The 20,310-nt window shown below is 37.5% G+C and overlaps 1 protein-coding gene across 1 annotated transcript in view; it reads left to right on the top strand.

Moving 5' to 3' along the window:
- LOC137497198 (A disintegrin and metalloproteinase with thrombospondin motifs 12-like) overlaps positions 1-20,310 on the top strand; it is a 273,946-nt gene that overhangs the window by 229,124 nt on the left and 24,512 nt on the right. The window contains exon 12 of the mRNA XM_068225728.1: positions 20,142-20,262. Coding sequence (XP_068081829.1) covers positions 20,142-20,262 — 121 coding nt within the window. The remainder of the gene's footprint in view (positions 1-20,141; positions 20,263-20,310) is intronic.

The following is a 20,310-nucleotide window of genomic DNA, read 5'->3' as shown; positions in this document are numbered from 1 at the left end:
TATTAAGGTGACCCACTGTATCTCTCGGCAAATGAATCACCCGGCCGCGCTATCGCCTTCCGTGCGTATTTTCCTGACACACTGAGCAGGCCATAAAAAAAGACCCTGTAGAACGTAACTGCAGTAACCCACACCGCAACACATCTGAGGAATTACTTGTGACTTGTGAGTTCAATTAAAACTGACACGTTACACTTTTCCTGTTAGAATGAACAGAGTGCGAGGTTTACTGTAATTCTGTACAGAAATATCGAGTAGGCCTATCTAGTGAACAATGTTAACTCCGTGTATATTTAAAATGTTCCCTAAAACGGGATATTATTTACAATATTTGCATGGTTGACCGACTCGTTTGCTGAACGGTCAGCCTACTGACCTTCGGTTCAGAGGGTCCCGGGTTCGATTCCCGGCCGGGTCAGGTATTTTAACCTTATTTGGTTCATTCCTATGGTACGGGGGCTGGGTGTATGTTTTGTCTTTATCATCATTTCATCCTCATCACGACGCGGTCGCCTACGGCCGTCAAATAGAAAGACCTGTACCTGGCGAGCCGAACCCGTCCTGGGATATCCCGGCACTAAAAGCCATGCGACATTTCATTTCATATTTACATGGTTTACCAAATACTGTGCAAAACTTCTCAAAGCCCATTCACTTTCTTCATCAACATTTATCTAATCACCCATTGATTCACTCATTCTTTTCACACTACAGATCGGCCATACAGTCATTCGTCCACATGCTCTCAGACATGGGCATCAGTTCCTTTATATGATACTTTTCTTAATGTACAACATTAAAAAGTCAGTAAGTTTGATTCTACACGGTGTTGTAATGGTAAGCGACTTTCCCTGCTAATTGAGCTTCTGAAAAGAGTATTTCAAACTTATCAGACATCCAATGATATTATCTATTCCCTAAATGGGGAGTAAATTTCATCACGAGTGAAGACACAGTATAACCAGGACTGAAATACAAGAGAAAAATACATATCATACCAAGTAAGTCTTTAATTAAATAACCCAATTAATGCTGCTCCTAGTAAACCTGATTGGACCGTACATATTCACGAAGCCCAAGTTCACAGCTTATCAGCTTAACTGCCTAATGCACAGTTCAAAAAAATTAGGGGGACATGTTTTTGAACGTATGCCATGCTCACAAAACAATACCTCACACCCAGGTATATTACCAACTAAACCTTTATTCTTTACCGTTGAAGTATACAAAAGGGCGTGGATAGATTCACGTTCATTTTCAGAACACAAACGGAAATGTCCAAATAGGGGCGAAAACAAAGTGATAACAGTGCCCCAGTGTGGAATTTTATCACAGTGTGAGAGCTTCAGTATGGTGTATGCCTTCCACGAGCATTTATCACAGCTTGGCACCAACATGCTCCGTAGAAGTCGACGGAGGTCACGTTGTGCTATCTGGTCTCATTCTTCAATGAGAGCCTGTTCGAGGTCTTGGAGAGTCTGTGGTGGAACATGATGCCAACAAACACTTCTGTCAAGCCTATCCCACACATGCTCGATGGATTAAAGTCGGGATTCAATGCTGGCCGTTGCCTCTTGAATGTCCAGTTCTCACAAGACAGCTCTGGTGATGCCCGCTACATGAGTCCTGGTATTGTCGTTCACGAATACGAATTCATAGACAACACCGTATGCAGCAACCAACACATGCTGTAGCAGTATCTGCTCGATGTACCCCGCAGCACTAAGATTACCACGGGCGACGGCAAGATCCGTAAGGCCATCAATACTGATGCCACCCCACACCATCACAGAACCTTGTCCGAATCGGTCGCCTTCCTGGACAACATTTGGCATGTACTGCTCAGCACGGCGTCTCCATACACGTTGACGTCCATCACGCTGTGTCAGGGGAAATCTGGACTCGTCTGCGAACAACACAGGTCTCCGTTGGCGAAGTTGCCAGTTGACGTGGGTACGGGCAAACAGAAGGCGAACTGCGCGATGTTGCTGCGTTAAACGGGGCACTCGAACAGGACGTCTGGTTCGTAAGGACACTTCTCTTAACCTGTTCCTTACTGTCTGGTCAGACACCGTAACTCCAGTGACCCTCCTGAGGTCTTGTTGCAGTTCTCTGGCAGTTGCTGAACGTAGCCGCAACGCACAGATGGTCAGATATAGGTCATCCTATGGTGTTGTCATGCCTCCACGATCTTGTCCAACCCTCCTTATGAACTGGCCTCTTTCATTGTAGCGATTCCACAAGCATCGAATAACTGACGGAGAGACATTGCGATCCACAGCAATATGACGAACAGTCCATCCTTCCTGGATCAAAGTGACGGCCCTTGCGACTTGAACCTCGTTAAGATGTCTCATGGGATGTTCTGGTTTCCGTAGAACGTGCTCACATGACCGCAATAGTCTGTATACCTCACAACGACACACGAATGCACCGCCATTCACTTTGTTTTGAGGGGTCACCTGACAGTTTAATGCATGGCTACTCCTACAGGTCGAGTATAACTTCGATTTGACATACCCTGAGTAGATGAGGTCTCAAGGTATGATGTAACACCATTGGAAACCTATCTACCAAATTAACGTTCACATACCGGACGTTACAAGACATGTTCCCTTAATTTTTTTGAATTGTGTTTGAAAAGTTTTTAAAGCATATCCATCTTAAAATATAATAGTAAAGATTGGGCTTCATTGTGTATAGTAAGAAAATATTTTTAATTAACTCAGTTATATCCGGAAAATAACTGCAGTCAACAGAAATAACTGATATAAGAAGATCCACTATTTCTTAATAATTAATACTCAAATGATCGTTCACCGTTCAATGACATTCGCGGCCTTTGACATAACCACAACGACACTGTAGATTACGCACACACATACAGACACACATACAGACACACATACACCGATCGCTCACCCCTTCATATACTCTGTGCATGCGAGACGAAAAGCCCAGCGAGAACATGACCAACCTACTATCAACAGCAGTGAGGATATGCTACAGACTTTATGGCAGAATTTCGGTGGTGTCTGACATGGCCTGACAGAAACGAATAGTTCAGCATTCAGAAATATTCAGGATTTCAATTATATTTTAGATAGATAGATAGATAGATAGATAGATAGATAGATAGATAAAAGCCTTTATTTTCTGTGACGAAGTTAGGACTCTTGGCCCTTTCTTACACTTAACCACGCACATATTATTATTTGTTAATACAGTGACAATGATTAACTTAAAATACTAAGAACTACAAATAACACTAATTTTAAGACAACATATGAATATATACATGCAAAGATGAAAGAAAGAAAAAGGAACTACCTACATAATACAGATTTAAAAAATACTCATTTCAATACGCAACGAAAGAAATACGAACGTAAAAATACTAGTAAGCTTAATAAAAATTTTAAATGAAATTCAGCTAATTGTATCCTTGCAACAATACATCTAAGTTACATACAGTTACTACCAGCTATGTTTAAGATACTTCTACTTCGTAAGTACAGTATGGATGTTTTTAATTTAAAATTAGCATGTTAATCCAATATTTTATTTTAATGTACAATAATATCATAACATTTTCACACACAATCACTCGTTCCACTCATACAGGTATCTTGCTGGAAGCACTTAACAAGCAACTGCTGGTAAGAGGTTTTAAATATACTTTTTGATGCAGCATCCTTGACGTCTTTGGGAAGAGCACTCCACCATCCCGAAGCGGTGATAGTAAATGATCGATGGTATGTGGTTGTTCGGTGGACAGGTATTTTTAGGAGGGACACTGAGCGAGTATCATGGAGATGTAAAACACCAAGGTGACGAAAATTGCTGGAGAGATAAGCAGGGATGTCTTCCGAAAGTACCTGGTACGTAAGAGTATTTTAATTCAGTTTACGCCTGTCGTCTAGTCGTAACCAAGATGATTGTTTATAGTAGGGAGAAACTCGAGCGTCACACCGTAAATCCATAGCATATCTAAGACAAGCATTTTGAGTGCGTTGTAGTTTCAAGCTTAATTCATTTGTTATATCCGTAAAAATTACATCACAGCAGTAAAAAATGTGAAATAATAATGACTGAACAAGTTGAATTTTTAGTGATCGAGGGAATACATTTCAGAAAAAATTTAAGGGGTGAAAGCCACAATAAACCTTTTTTACAGATATTCTTAACTTGCGCCGACCAGTTTAGAGTTTCCGTTATAATAACTCCAAGGTTAGAAACTGATTCACAATAAGGTATAACAGTATTATTTAAAGTTATGGGAGGAATGCAGTTTTGTTTTAAAATGTGAAGGTTCTTTGATGTACCAATGATAATGGCTTGCGTTTCTTGGGGGTGTCATTTAAGATTGTTTTTAATTCCCTAGCCATTAATTTGCTCAAGGTCAGCATTTACATTGCATATTGCTTATTGTATATTATTAGTTCTAGTGTGGTAATAAATTTGCAGATCATCAGCATGAAGATGGTACTTGCAGTGCGTAATTGATCTGGTGATATCATTTATATATAAAGTGAACGCTAGAGCGCCAAGGACTGACCCTTGTGGGACACCAATTTTTTTTCCGGCACATTGATTTATTATTATTTGCAACCACGGACTGTCGGCGGTTTGTGAGGTAAGAATAGAAAAATTCTAGCACTTTCTGGCTAAAGTTTAAGGACTGTAATTTGGGAAGAAGCAGCCTAGGATCGACAGTATCAAATGGGCTACTGAAATCTAAAAGAGTAAGTATTGTCACTCGTTTGTTGTCCAATGCATATCTAATGTCATCTGTCACTTTCAGCAGAGCTGTCATGGTACTATGTTTTTTCTTAAAGCCTGATTGGTAAGAGTCGAGTAAAGCATATTATGTACGTACGTAAGGGTTTGCTCATGTACCAGGCGTTCCAGCACTTTGGACAGGGGTAGAACTGGTCGGCAATCTGAAGGAATACTGGGTCCATTCTTTTTAGGGATTGGGATGACGAGGGCATCCTTCCACGCTGTAGGGAAAATTTCTTGGGTTAAACAGTAGTTAATAATGTGTGTTACGATCGGCAGAATGGCGCCAATGATATATTTGTAGAAAGACAGAGGTATGCAATCGTGTCCAGCAGCATTTGATCTGAGAGAATACATAACTCGTTTTACGCCATTTATACCAACCTCTTTAAACACAAATGTATCTTGAATTGGCGAATTATTATTATTATTATTATTATTATTATTATTATTATTATTATTATTATTATTATTATTATTATTATTATTATAACAGGGCGCCTGGAGAAGATGACATAGTTGCAGAACTATTAAAGAACATAGGCCCAAATACACTTGAGGAGCTCACACTAATAATCATGGACATCTGGAAAAAAGGAAAGCTACCTGAAGAATGGAAATGTGCACTTATCCATCCGGTACACAAGAAAGGTGACAAAACCGATGTAAATAACTACAGAGGGATTTCTCTCGTTCAAGTCACCTACAAGATTCTCTCCGCGTGTCTTCTTCAAAGAGTACAAGAACAGCTTGAACACAAAATTGGAGAATATCAAGCCGGTTTCCGACCTGGGCGGTCCTGTGTTGAACAAATTTTTAACTTGAAGACGATATTGAAATATAGACCAACCCGAAACTCCCCGATTATTTGTAGTTTCGTCGACTTCAAGAAAGCGTACGATTCGGTCGATCGACAGTCTCTCTTTAACATCTTAGAAGAACAAGGGCTTGACCCAAAGACATTAAGACTCATCAAGGAAACACTCACGGACACAAAGTCAAAAGTTAAATTCATGGGTGAAGTATCGGAGCCCTTTGCCATTAAGACCGTTGTGCGACAGGGTGACGGACTGTCACCACTGCTTTTCAATCTTGTTCTAGACAAAGTCATTCGGGAATGGGAGAAGGAATTAAAAGTTCAGAAGCATTGGAATCCCATTCAACTTGGCCGAAAGAACGATGACATTACGGTCAGTTGTTTAGCTTTTGCAGACGACCTAGCGATACTAACAGACAGTGATATTTCAGCGATCAAACAGATTGAAATCCTCAAGGAATGCGCTGAGAAAACTGGACTTAAAATCTCATTCGAGAAGACCAAGTTTATTTGCACTAAATTCGACATTCCGGAATTTAAACAAAATATGGACACATCAAACGAGTTCCATACTTTAAATATCTCGGTGAGATCCTAGAACCAACAGGGTTGGAAAAGGAAGCATAGAAAGTTCGATTACAAAAACTCAAAAGAGCATATTGGAGAACCCTTGACATCTACAACAAGAAGTGCATGTCCATACATACAAAAATCAAACAATATAATACGGTGATTAAACCTGAAGTGCTGTATGCAAGTGAAATCTTGGTTCTTAATAATAAAAGTGATCTGGAAAACATCTTGAAGGAGGAAAGGAAGATCTTGAGGAAAATTCTGGGCCCAGATAAAATGGAAGAAGGGTATAGGCTCAAATCACGCAAAGCTACGGAAAGACTGTCTAACCTTGCCGCAGACGTCAGGAAACGAAGACTGAAATTCTATGGACACGTTCACAGACTATCGTCTTCAAGGCTAACCCACAAGATTTTGACATACACCGAAAAACCGAAGAACGTACCATGGATACAAGATGTCAAAAATGATCTGGAAAAGGCCCAGATAGAACCATCAGAAATAGTGGACAGAAACATTTACCGTCACAAGATACATAGATGGGTAGTAAAGCCAGAGAATGAAGTCCCTAAAAGATCGAGGACTAAGTGGTCAGAAGAAAGAAAACAGGCACACAGCGAAAGAATGAAAGCAATATGGTCTGTTAGAAAGGCGAATCATAAATGTAATGCGTGATCCAACAGGGTCCATACGCAAATAATTTATTATTATTATTATTATTATTATTATTATTATTATTATTATTATTATTATTATTATTATAGTACCGAGGGGTACACCTCAACGCCGCGCATTTAAAACTAGCGCCTAAATGAACTCTCCTATTGGCAAAACAGTGAAACTGAAACTATACAGTACCCATACTGGGTAATTTAGGGCAACTATTACATAATTCGGTTTCGCAAACAGATGCATAGATGGTGTTGGCTGAGAACCTCCAGAAGTCACTCACCAGGCTTGAAGTCTCGTCCTCCCTACTTTCATTGCGTCACCGGCTGAACTCATAAAGCATACGGGCAATGGAATGTTCGGAAAAGTAAAATAGGCACTACATAAAATATAACGAAAGTAGGATTTTCTGTAATGTGAGAGGAATACACTAATATTATTAAATGAGAAGAATCTTTGTTGAAATATTATTTGCTAAATATTTTATTATACTGATAAAATCACACGAGATGGTGCCATACTACAACACATAAACAAGAAACAATCGAGAATAACGCAATTTTTTTTAATATAGTATTCCTTAATGTCCTTGTAGTTTATTCATAGTTGTAGTTGGTCCTCGGCATACCTCAAATCATTTGATTAATACACAGTGATACGTGGATTTATTTATCTATAACAGTGATGCTAAATGGCATCCATCCTGTTGATTAATTAATTTATCATAAATCATCATTAATCATGCCTTTAATTAATTATTAGTCATGATTTGGAAAGGATTTATGTCATAAGTACATCTACTTTACACACGAGATTGCATCGCCGCATATCAAACACATGGTCTATTTGACCATGACCAATTATATATTACACTGAACACATACGTGTATCCTGGGTTTACCTAACAAATTATATTCAAAGAAAAATCAGCCAACGCTGGAATCGAACCCGTCACCATAGAACACTTTGAGGAATAATAAAGCACGTAAACACATTACATAGAAGAAATATCAAACATATATCATACAATACATCTTGAAGATATGGCTTAATCAAGCCATAGTATCTGGTTAAATTCTTCGTTCCAACATGGGTCGAACTCAGGTACTCCAGCTTCCAAGGTAAAAAATTTAAAACTCCAATCACGAGGTAATTTAACGCGTAAACATGGGAAGGGATCTATCCTTTGCAAAATCAGAAATTTATCCACGTTACTCATAACGTATCTTTAGAATGGAATTGAGACTGCCCTGGCAAAATGAAAGAGATCCTGCAGGTAAACATTAAGCTTGTTGGGGACAACAGAATCTTCTTCAGGCCCTGCAAGTCCTCACGTAGTAAAACTGTCAATCATGACAACAGCTATGTGTCCAGCTCCGTGGGTACAAAAACACATTGAACTCGTCATTTCCTTCTTTCTTTTTTCTTTCTTTCTTTCTTTCTTTCTTTCATTCCTTCTTTCCTTCTTTATTTCTTTCTTTTATATATCATCTCGGCTTGTTCTCAAGTACGCATTCATTTGAGAGCCATTACTTCTTATTATCCTTATCTGGCTATATATTCAGCCTAATTCAATATATCACAACAGCCATAATTATTATAATCTTTTATCATTCCAACGTCTCAAAAATTCGCAAGCTTTACCCTCCATATCATACCACTGCATCTCAAATCCGTTCTATTAATTTACAGAGAAGACTCCATTCTTACAGGTTATTTAATTCTTCTCACATATCTATATAATTCACATAATACCTCGGTTTGGGACATCTTCAATGATCATCTATTATCATACGGGTTTATAAATACCTGAATCACCTTGAAGCAAACATATAGTTTATCTTCAAACTACTATGTAAGTCTTTACCAGATAGTAACATTACGAAGAAGTTATAAGTTTAGCTAAAGCGCTATTCTTCTTAAAATATGTGCTTCATATACACTAAGAATTTATGGGATCTATATAATAATTCAGACAAATAAACCTACTAAATATCAATGATTATTCTTAAATCACTTGAAAACCCTAAATAAATTAATAAATAATATTTTCCCAGTCACGAGCGTATAGTGTTCCCTACATTTAATATTGTTATTAATTATAACATTCTAATATTTACAAAAATAAAAATTGCTACTGACATGCAAATCTCGTGGTTTAATATATTCAAATCTTGTTGTACTTATCAAATGCTGCGTATGGTTTGCCGTCATCTCGAGGTACACCTTAAGTTTTTACTCTATCATGATGAGCGATCTTTTCTCTATTAGTCCTGGGTTCCTATTCATCCTACCACGATCGATGTCTCGAACTGTGGTCTTCTTAGTTGAGTCTCTGGACGTTCCCTGTAGAAATGACTGCAGACACTTAGGCGCGATTCTTGTAGGCTCCAGATTTCGGGGTTCGACGACCACTCACGAACATACAGGCAAAATGGGAAATCAGTTAGTAAACACTGTTTATGTACTTTCGAAGGAATCTACTGGTGATAAGATCCACTAATAACTTTAAATAGATTAATGCAAATAGAGGAAAGTTTGTAGAAATCACTGTCCATTTCCCCATTAATCACACAATCTATCACCACGAGTGTCCATGGAGTATGCAAACGCTAATTTTATCAGGAATCGTTCTTTAATTTTTACTGAACGTCACTCGCTCTTAAAATGCTTTAGATCGGTCACTATTGATTACTGAACGTAATTAGCTGTCTCACTACCTTTAAATAACTTAACGCGTTTGCCCTTCCACTGATGATTGCATAATAAGCCGCAACTGAATGTCGTTGTTATTTAAAATATAAAATGTTGAGATAAGACTTCTATTCATCAATACTGTACATTATATGGTACCACACGGCTTATTTCGCGATACTTTATATCGCACTGATTTGTTTTTCTTCTATGACACAACACTTCATACACTGATATCCAAGTTCACTCCTAACGTGTGAGTACTGCGGCTACACAAATGACAATGGGATACTGTATGTAGGTCCCGGTTCTACTTATAGCATCCGGAAAAAATGGTCAGGTGGGAGGTAAATCATGCCCTTGCTCAAAATGAAGGTCCGGTAATCGGAATCTTTCAGCGACGTGAAAACAATCAAATTATAGCTCGCATCACCTACTTTCTACTGATCACATATAAAACCAAAGCGATCAGTGGGTCATTCACAATCTCAAAACCGTCTTTTTAGAAAATCACGCGTCATGGTTCATCACGCAAGAACTCTCACTTTTTTCCACACGTTGTCAGATTTCGGCAGTCATGTTTAATCTGCGTACTACTGTATGACGGGCGTCATTACCGATCCACTATTCAAGTATTGCATTTATATGCATCAAGAATTAGCATTAAATACATCGGTTCGAATGAGACCTGACTCATAAATTTCCAAAAATTATTTCAGATGAAGGTGTTCTTCTTCTTCCTCTTGTTAGTAAATCATGGTGAAGTGGCACCAATGAATGCGGTGTTGAATTAGTAAAGGACATGTATTTCTCAAGAGTTAACACACCTTAATTAAGCCCACTCTCCGACAACCTGCATTTCCACGCATAGCGTCATCTCTCCTTCTTAAAATGTGAAATTACTCGGTGAAACTCCCTTTTATGTGTCGTTTACTAATAAAATAATAATAATGTTAACTGCTTTACGTCCCACTAACTACTAATACGGTTTTCGGAGACGCCAACGTGCCGGAAGTCACGCAGAGGTTATTTTACGCGCCAATAAATCTACTGACACGAGGCTGACGTTTTTGAGCACCTTCAAATACGACGGGACTGAGCCAAGAGCGAACCTGCCAAGTTGGGATCAGAAGGCCAGAACCTCAACCGTCTGAGCCACTGTGCCCAACGCTTACTAATACAGTTTTATAATTACATACGCATTTCTAATTTAGTTTTACAATAATATTGTTGAATTTGTATTTGATGGTTTCTTCTCTTTTGTTTCCATTTACATTGTGAAGAGGGCCTTTGTTTTATTTTGTCCCTTAAAATAACGATCATCGCCGCCAATACGCAATAAGTTTCTGATCAGTTTAAGACTTGTAATTTGTGTACTAGGTTATAAGCATATTTCAGTATTATACAAGTATCTATGTTCGACTTCATCAACTTGTTCCTTTATATACAGCATTTCAATAAAAGCATGCAAACAGCCAATAGGGAGTCTCTACTGAACATTTTGAGATATGGAACCTACGGTCTGAGAAGCCCTCCTAGGGAGATATGGACTTGGATATATCAATCACTATCAGGATAGTGGCCTTTTCTGATGTAATTCGAAACACTCCAGGGATATGTGAAAGGATGAGACAGAAAATCGTACACTGATCCTTACGCTGAGGTTAGAGGTTGTCGTTTTGAGCAACCATTGTCAGGTGAAAATTGTTTGTCAGTGATACGATACTAGATAGTAATAACCGTAAATAATATTTTAAAAACTAAATGTAAATAACACGTAAAAGTTAGCTGTAAATAAAATAACTGTCAATAATATAAAACTAATTGTAAATAAATACACATAAAAATTAGCTGTAAATAATGGGGGAAATAGTAATAACATAGCAATAGTGAGAATGTTTAAGCCCATATCCCCGTAAGTTGGCGTCGCAGTGCCCAGGTCCTTTACGTCAAAATGTACCTACTTAATTTTGTAGTTAGATTTACTGACACCTTAAGAAACTTCTGCGGGACAAAATTCCGCCACCTCAATGTCTCCAAAAACCGTAAAAGTAGTTGGTGGGACGTAAAATGTATTATTATTATTGTTATTATTATTATTATTATTAATAATAATTTCTGTACACTTTTCCTGAAACACTCTGCGTAATAATAGAGTAGATTTGTATAGCAAGGAACAGATATTGTATTAGGAGTTGAATCATGGCTGCGAAATGATAAAATGGATGCAGAAATTTTCTCACGGAACTGGAGTGTGTATCGTAGAGGTAGGATAGGAATGGTGGGAGGGGGAGTATTCATTCTGATGAAACAAGAATTTGTAAGCAACGAAAAAACATAAAATTCTAGATGTAAGGCTCATTTCTAAAGATAATAGGTAACTTGGTATCTTTGGAGTGTACAGACCGGGAAAGTGTAACACTGTCACGGATTCAGAATTATTTGATAAGATAATCAGCTATGTGGGAGAAGACATGAAAATAAATGTGATTGTAGCGGGAGATTTGAATTTACCAAATGTCAATTGGGAAGTTAATACGAACGACAGGAAGCATGACTAACAAATGGCAAATAAGTTAATAAGGATAGGACAGTTAAGTCAGAAAGTGATGGAACCAACTAGAGGGAAAAAAGGCTGGATGTGGTGCTGGTAAGACCAGATGAGCTCTATAGAGAAACCGAAGTAATAGATGTTATTAGTGATCATGAAGCTGTTTTCGTCGTAGTTAAAAATAAATGTGATAGAAAGGAAAGTCTTAAAAGTAGGACTGTTAGGCAGTACCATATGGATGATAAAGCAGGCATAAGGCAGTTTAAAAAAAGTAACTATGATCGATGGAAAACGGTAAAAAAAAATGTAAACAGAGTCTGGGATGGGTTTATAGTAATTGTTGAGGAATGTGAAAACAGTTTTGTACCTTTAAAGGTGGTAACGAATGGTAAAGACCCACCTTATTATAATAGAGAAATAAAGGGACTAAGAAGGAGGGGCAGATTGGAAAGAAATAGAGTTAGGAATGGCGGTGGAAGTAAGCAGAAATTGAAGGAACTTACTAGGAAATTGAGTCTAGCGAAGAAGGCAGCTAAGGATAACATGATGGCAAGCATAATTGGCAGTCACACAAATTTTAGTGAAAATGGGAGGGTATGTATAGGTAAGTCCAAAAAGGACATGCCAGAAATAATTAATGAACAAGGGGAGTGTGTATGTGAGGACCTTCAAAAGGCAGAAGTATTCAGTCAGCAGTATGTAAAGATTATTGGTTACAAGGATAGTGTCCAGATAGAGGAGGAGACTAATGATAAAGAAGTATTAAAATTTACATATGATAACAACGATATTTACAATAAGATACAAAAGTTGAAAACTAGAAAAGCGGCTGGAATTGATAAGATTTCTGGGGATATACTAAAGGCAATGGGTTGGGATATAGTACCGTATCCTAAGTACTTATTTGATTATTGTTTGGCTGAAGGAGCTATACCAAATAAGTGGAGAGTTGCTATAGTAGCCTCAGTGTATAAAGGAAAAGGTGATAGACATAAAGCTGAAAATTACAGGCCAGTGAGTTTGATATGCGTTGCGTGTAAGCTTTGGGAAGGCATTCTTTCTGACTATATTAGACACGTTTGCGAAATTAAGAACTGGTTCGATAGAAGGCAGTTCGGTTTTAGGAAAGGTTATTCCACTGAAGCTCAACTTGTAGGATTCCAGCAAGATATAGCAGATATCTTGGATTCAGTAGGTCAAATGGACTGTATCGCGATTGGCCTGTCTAAAGCATTTGATAGGGTGGATCATGAGAGACAACTGGCCAAAATGAGTGCAGATGGCCTAGACAAAATAGTGACGGAATGGGCTGCTATATTTCTTATCTCAGAGAATTAGAAAGGCGAAGCTTTATCTGACCCTGTTATAATTACGAGGGGATTTCCTCAAAGAAGTATTATTGGACCTTTATGTTTTCTTATATATATAAACTAGCAAGATACCCGTGCTTCGCTACGGTATTATACTGAAATTTATAATTGAATGCTTATTGTTTTAGATATATAATCCGCCGAAATTCGCGATCTGACTCATTCTCTGCGAGAATCCACCAAAATTCCCGATCTATTATTTTACGGCACGTTTCCTCCCATTTTTAAATCTTCCTTTCCAGCAATCGATTTCGTACTTCCCGGGTTAGGCTCAGGTATTCCTCCAGGTCAGTTGGGTCCGTAAATCTTTGCCATCTTTTCCTATAATATTTTTAATACGGATATAATCCTTCAGGAGATCCGGCGTGCTGTCATACTGGGTGCCTTGGCGGCACTGAACCCGCGCCCGGACTGCATTCTTAGTCATTACCCGTCCAGGAGCCGTTTCCATCGCGGTCCGCAATTTGACGACGGTCCGGAATATTATTATTATTATTATTATTATTATTATTATTATTATTACTATTATGTGTTGCTGGAATGGCTGATGACAGGGAAAACCGGACTATCCGGAGAAAAACCTGTCCCGCCTCCGTTTTGTCCAGCACGAATGCCACATGGAGTGACCGGGATTTGAACCACGGAACCCAGCTGTGAGAGGCCGGCGCGCTGCCGCCTGAGCAACGGAGGATCCTTATAAGTACACTAATAACAGTAAAATCAATTGGTCTCACCTCCTTCTACACCCCACCCCTGTTAAGTTTATTTACAGCCCGCCCCCCCCGAAAAAGAATTAAAAGGATGCTTGTTTCTTTATGTTTAAGGGAGATTCTAAACACCAATGTTCACGTCTATTACCTTCAGTTTTGAGATATAAGTATCCACATAAAAATAATTTACTTTTTTTCACTTCATTTCACAATAATCTCTCCTCCCCCTAAATGAATTTTCCAGCAAAAAAATACTTGTTTCTTTAATAGTAAAGGATCTTCTAAATACCAATTATCACGACTCTAACTTCTTCAGTTTTTGATTTATGTGTCCTCATGAAAGGAATTCAACTCCTTTACACTCCCGCCCTCCAAGATGGTTTCCCCACCAAAACGCCCTTTTCTTTGTTTTTAAAGGAGATCCAACTACGAATTTTCACGTCTGTAACAACTTTAGTATTAGATGTATGTATTCTCATACAATTGTCAACTAATGTTTCAATTCTTTCACCCCCCCCCCCCCCCTTCATTGGATTTTCCGAGAATACGTGTTTCTTTACTTTTAAAGCAGATTGCAAATATCAAATTTCACGTCTGTAACATCTTCATTTTTGAGATATCAGTAGCCTAATTAAAAGAATTCATCACCATTTTCAGTCACTTTACCCCCGCCTTTCACCCAAGTGGTATTTCCAAAAACCAAAAATACACTTTTCTTTATGTTTAATAGAGTTAAAAAAATACTATTTTTCACTTCTGTAACATGTTAAGTTTTTTAGATATCCGTAAAAATTATCATTTTAAAATTTCACCCCTTTTGGGTTCCCCTTAAGTAGAGTTTCCAAAAACAAATAACCTATATTTCTTTACATTTACAGGAGATTTACACCCACTGTTTACGTCTGTAACATTTTACGATTCCAAGATATTCTGTAGATATAGTCTTTCAAAAAATTCACCCCAATTTGTCACTCCTGTTTAACCGCCATTAATTGGCTTTTCCAAAAACTAAAAAATACGTCTTTCTTTATTTTTAAAGGAGATCCCATATACAAATTTTCAGTTCTGTAATATCTTTCGTTTCTGAGATATGTGTATCCTCATTAAAGGCATTCAACCCATTTTCACCCTTTTACACCCCTCCTATTAGGACTTACTGGAAACAAAAAAATACGTGTTCCTTTATTTTTAGAGGAGATTCTAACCACCAATTTTTACATCTGTAAATTTTAAAGTTTTAAGATGTAGACACACTCATTTTAAAAAATTCACCCCCGTTTTCACCCCCCAATATTTGGATTTTCCAGAAACGAAAAAAATACCTGTTTCTTTACTTTTAAAGTAGATCCAAAATACCAATTTTCAGGTCTGTAATATCTTCAGGTTCTGAAATGTAAGTATCCTCATGAAAGGCATTCAACCCATTATTCACCCTTTTACACCCTTCCTATTGGGATTTTCCGAAAACAAAAGAATACGTGTTTCTTTATTTTTAAAGGAGATTCTAAATACCAATTTTTACATCTATAAACTTAAAAAGTTTTGAGATATAGATACACTCATTTTAAAAAATCACCCCCTTTTCACCCCCCCATTAATTGTATTTTCCACAAACAAAAAATACGTGTTTATTTATTTTTAAAGGAGATCCCAAACACCAATTTTCAGGTCTGTAATATCTTCAGGTTCTGAAATATAAGTAGACTCATGAAATGCATTCGACCCCTTTTTCAACCTTTTCCACCCCTCCTATTAGGATTTTCCGAAAACAAAATATACGTGTTTCTTTATCTTTAATGGAGATTCTAAATACCTATTTTTACACCTATAACCTTTAAAAGTTTTGAGATATAGATACACTCATTTTAAAATATTACCCCTTTTTTACCCCCCTTAATTGGGTTTTCCAGAAACAAAAAAATACGTGTTTCTTTATTTTTAAAGGAGATCCCAAACACCAATTTTCAGGTCTATAATATCTTCAGTTTCTGAGATATAAGTAGCCTCATTAAAGGCATTCAACCCCTTTTTCACCCCTTTTCACACCTCCTATTGCGATTTTCCGAAAACAAAAAAATACATGTTTCTTTATTTTTAATGAAGATTCTAAATACCAATTTTTACATCTGCAAACTTTAAAAGTTTGGAGATATAGATTCACTAATTTTAAAAATTCACCCCCTTTTCACCCTCCCATTAATTAGATTTTCCAAAAACAAAAAAATACATGTTTCTTTATTTTTAAAAGAGATCAAAAGTACCAATTTTCAGGTCTGTAATATCTTCAGTTTCTGAGATATAAGTACCGGTATCCTGATTAAAGGCATTCAACACATTTTCCCCCATTTTCACCCTTTTTCACCCCTCCTATTGGGATTTTCTGAAAACAAAAAAATACGTGTTTCCTTATTTTCAAAGAAGATTCTAAATACCAATTTTTACATTTGTAAACTTTTAAAGTTTTGAGATATAGGTGCACTCATTTTAAAACTTCACCCCCCCTTTTCACCCCCTTAGCAACGGAATATCCAAAAATCTTCTCTTAGCGAGCACCTACATCTTAATATGAATGTATCCCCAAAATTTCATTTCATTATGTCTAGTAGTTTTGGCTCGGCGATGATGAATCAGTCAGTCAGTCAGGACAAGCTATTTTATATATATACTAGCAAGATACCCGTGCTTCGCTACGGTATTATACTGAAATTTATAATTGAATGCTTATTGTTTTAGATATATAATCCGCCGAAATTCGCGATCTGACTCGTTTTCTGCGAGAATCCTCCAAAATTCCCGATCTGACTCGTTTTCTATTATTTTACAGCACGTTTCCTCCCATTTTTCAATATTCCTTTCCAGCAATCGATTTCGTACTTCCCGGGCTAGGCTCAGGTATTCCTCCTGGTCAGTTGGGTCCGTAAATCTTTGCTATCTTTTCCTTTAATCATTCTTAATATGGATAAAATCCTTCAGGAGATCCGGCGTGGTGTCATATTGGGTGATTTGGCGGCACTGAACCCGCGGCCGGACTGCATTCTTAGTCATTACCCGTCCAGGAGCCGTTGCCAGCGCGGTCCGCACATTTGACGACGGTCCGGAACATTATAATTATTATTATGTGTTGCTGGAATGGCTGATGACAGGGAAAACCGGAGTATCCGGAGAAAAACCTTTCCCGCCTCCGTTTTGTCCAGCACGAATGTCACATGGAGTGACCGGGATTTGAACCACGGAACCCAGCTTTGAGAGGCCGGCGCGGTGCCGCCTGAGCAACGGAGGATCCTTATAAGTACATTAATAACAGTAAAATCAATTGGTCTCACCTCCTTCTACACTCCACCGCCGTTAAGTTTATTTACCGCCACACTCCCCCCCCCCCCCGCAAAAAATTAAAAGAAGGCTTGTTTCTTTATGTTTAAGGGAGATTCCAAACACCAATGTTCACGTCTATTACCTTCAGTTTTGAGATATAAGTATCCCCATAAAAGTAATTTACTTTTTTCACTTCATTTCACACTACTCCCCCCCCCCCCCCCAAGTGAACTTTCCCGAAAAAAATACTTGTTTGTTTAATAGTAAAGGATCTTCTAAATACCAATTATCACGACTCTAACTTCTTCAGTTTTTGATTTATGTGTCCTCATGAAAGGAATTCAACTCCTTTACACTCCCGCCCTCCAAGATGGTTTCCCGCCCAAAACGCGTTTTTCTTTGTGTTTAAAGGAGATCCAAATACGAATTTTCACATCTGTAATAACTTTAGTTTTTATTAGATATATCTATTCTCATACAATTAAGCCAATTAATTTTTCAATTCTTCCCCTTCCCCCCCCCCCCCGCTTCTTTGGATTTTAAGAGAATACGTGTATTTTTACTTCTAAAGCAGATTGAAAATATCAAATTTCACGTCTGTAAAATCTTCATTTTTGATATATCAGTAGCCTAATTAAAAGAATTCAACACCATTTTCAGTCACTTTTACCCCCCCCCCCTCCACCCAGGTGATATTTCCGAAAACTAAAAATACACGTTTCTTTATGTTTAATAGAGATAAAAATACCATTTTTCACTTCTGTAACATGTTAAGTTTTTTAGATATACTGTAAAAATTCTCATTTCAAAATTTCACCCCTTTTGAGCTCCCCTTAAGTGGAGTTTCCAAAAACAAATCACCTATGTTTCTTTACATTTACAGGAGATTCCAAACACCCACTTTTTACGTCTGTAACATTTTACGTTTCCAAGATATTCTGTAGATATAGTCTTTCAAAAATTCACCCCAATTTGTCACTCCTGTTTAACCGCCATTAATTGGATTTTCCGAAAACAAAATATACGTGTTTCTTTATTTTTAAAGGAGATTCTAAATACCAATTTTCACATCTATAACCTTTAAAAGTTTTGAGATATAGATACACTCATTTTAAAATATTACCCCCCTTTCACCCCCTCCCTTAATTGGATTTTCCAGAAACAAAAAAATACGTGTTTCTTTATTTTTAAAGGAGATCCCAAACACCAATTTTCAGGTCTGTAATATCTTCAGTTTCTGAGATATAAGTAGCCTCATTAAAGGCATTCAACCCTTTTTCCACCCCTTTTCATTCCTCCTATTGCGATTTTCCGAAAACAAAAAAATACGTGTTTCTTTATTTTTAATGAAGATTCTAAATACCAGTTTTTACATCTGCAAACTTTAAAAGTTTGGAGATAGAGATTTACTCATTTTAAAAATTCACCCCCTTTTCACCCTCCCGTTAATTGGATTTTCCAAAAACAAAAAAATACGTGTTTCTTTATTTTTAAAAGAGATCAAATGTACCAATTTTCAGGTCTGTAATATCTTCAGTTTCTGAGATATAAGTACCGGTATCCTGATTGAAGGCATTCAACCCATTTTTCCCCATTTTCAACCTTTTTCACCCCTCCTATTGGGGTTTTCAGAAAACAAAAAAATACGTGTATCTTTATTTTAAAAGAAGATTCTAAATACCAATTTTTACATCTGTAAACTTTTAAAGTTTTGAGATATAGATACACTCTTTTTAAAATTTCACCCCCCTTTTCACCCCCTTAGCGACGGAATATTAAAAAATCCTCTCTTAGCGAGCACCTACATCTTAATATGAATATATCCCCAAAATTTCATTTCTTTATGTCCAGTAGTTTTGGCTCGGCGATGATGAATCAGTCAGTCAGTCAGTCAGTCAGTCAGGACAAGCTCTTTTATATATATATAGATAGATGATATGAGTAACGAAGTGGAATCAGAGGTAAGGCTTTTTGCGGATGATGTTATTCTGTATAGAGTAATAAATAAGTTACAAGATTGTGAGCAACTGCAAAATGACTTCGATAATGTTGTGAGATGGACAGCAGGCAATGGTATGTTGACAAATGGGGTTAAAAGTCAGGTTGTGAATTTCCCAAATAGGAAAAGTCCTCTGAGTTTTAATTACCGCGTTCATGGGGTGAAAGTTCCTTTTAGGGGTTGTAGTAAGAATGTAACGGAGAGGGCATATAAGTCTCTGGTAAGACCCCAACTAGAGTATGCTTGCAGTGTATGGGATCCTCACCAGGATTACTTGATTCAAGAACTGGAAAAAATCAACAAAAAAAACAGCTAGATTTGTTCTGGGTGATTTCCGACAAAAGAGTAGCGTTACAAAAATGTTACAAGGTTTGGGCTGGGAAGAATTGGGAGAAAGGTGACGAACTGCTCGACTAAGTGGTATTTCCGAGCTGTCAGCGGAGAGATGGCGTAGAATGGCATAATTAGACGAATAAGTTTGAGTGGAATTTAGGGATTGGAATAACTTACCAAGGGAGATGTTTAATAAATCTCCAATTCCTTTGAAATCATCTAAGAAAAGGGTAGGAAAACAACAGATAGGAAATCTACCACTGTGCGGCTGTCCTAAATGCAGATCAGTTTTGATTGACTGATGATTGATTGAACGGCTTTCTCATTTCAGAAAGTAGGATGTGACTGGGTATTGGACTCGGATGCAGTAGAGGATGAGTGCGGTATCTGCAAAGGAAATGGAACAGGCTGCAAGCTAGTGGAGGGTGTATATACTGAATCAAAGGGCGATGGTAAGTTACAGGATCACATATCGTTTATTGAAGAAATGTTAGTGTAGA

Source organism: Anabrus simplex, chromosome 1 (assembly GCF_040414725.1).
Source record: "Anabrus simplex isolate iqAnaSimp1 chromosome 1, ASM4041472v1, whole genome shotgun sequence".
Lineage (NCBI taxonomy): Eukaryota > Metazoa > Arthropoda > Insecta > Orthoptera > Tettigoniidae > Anabrus > Anabrus simplex.
This window is presented reverse-complemented; position numbering and strand designations above follow the sequence as displayed.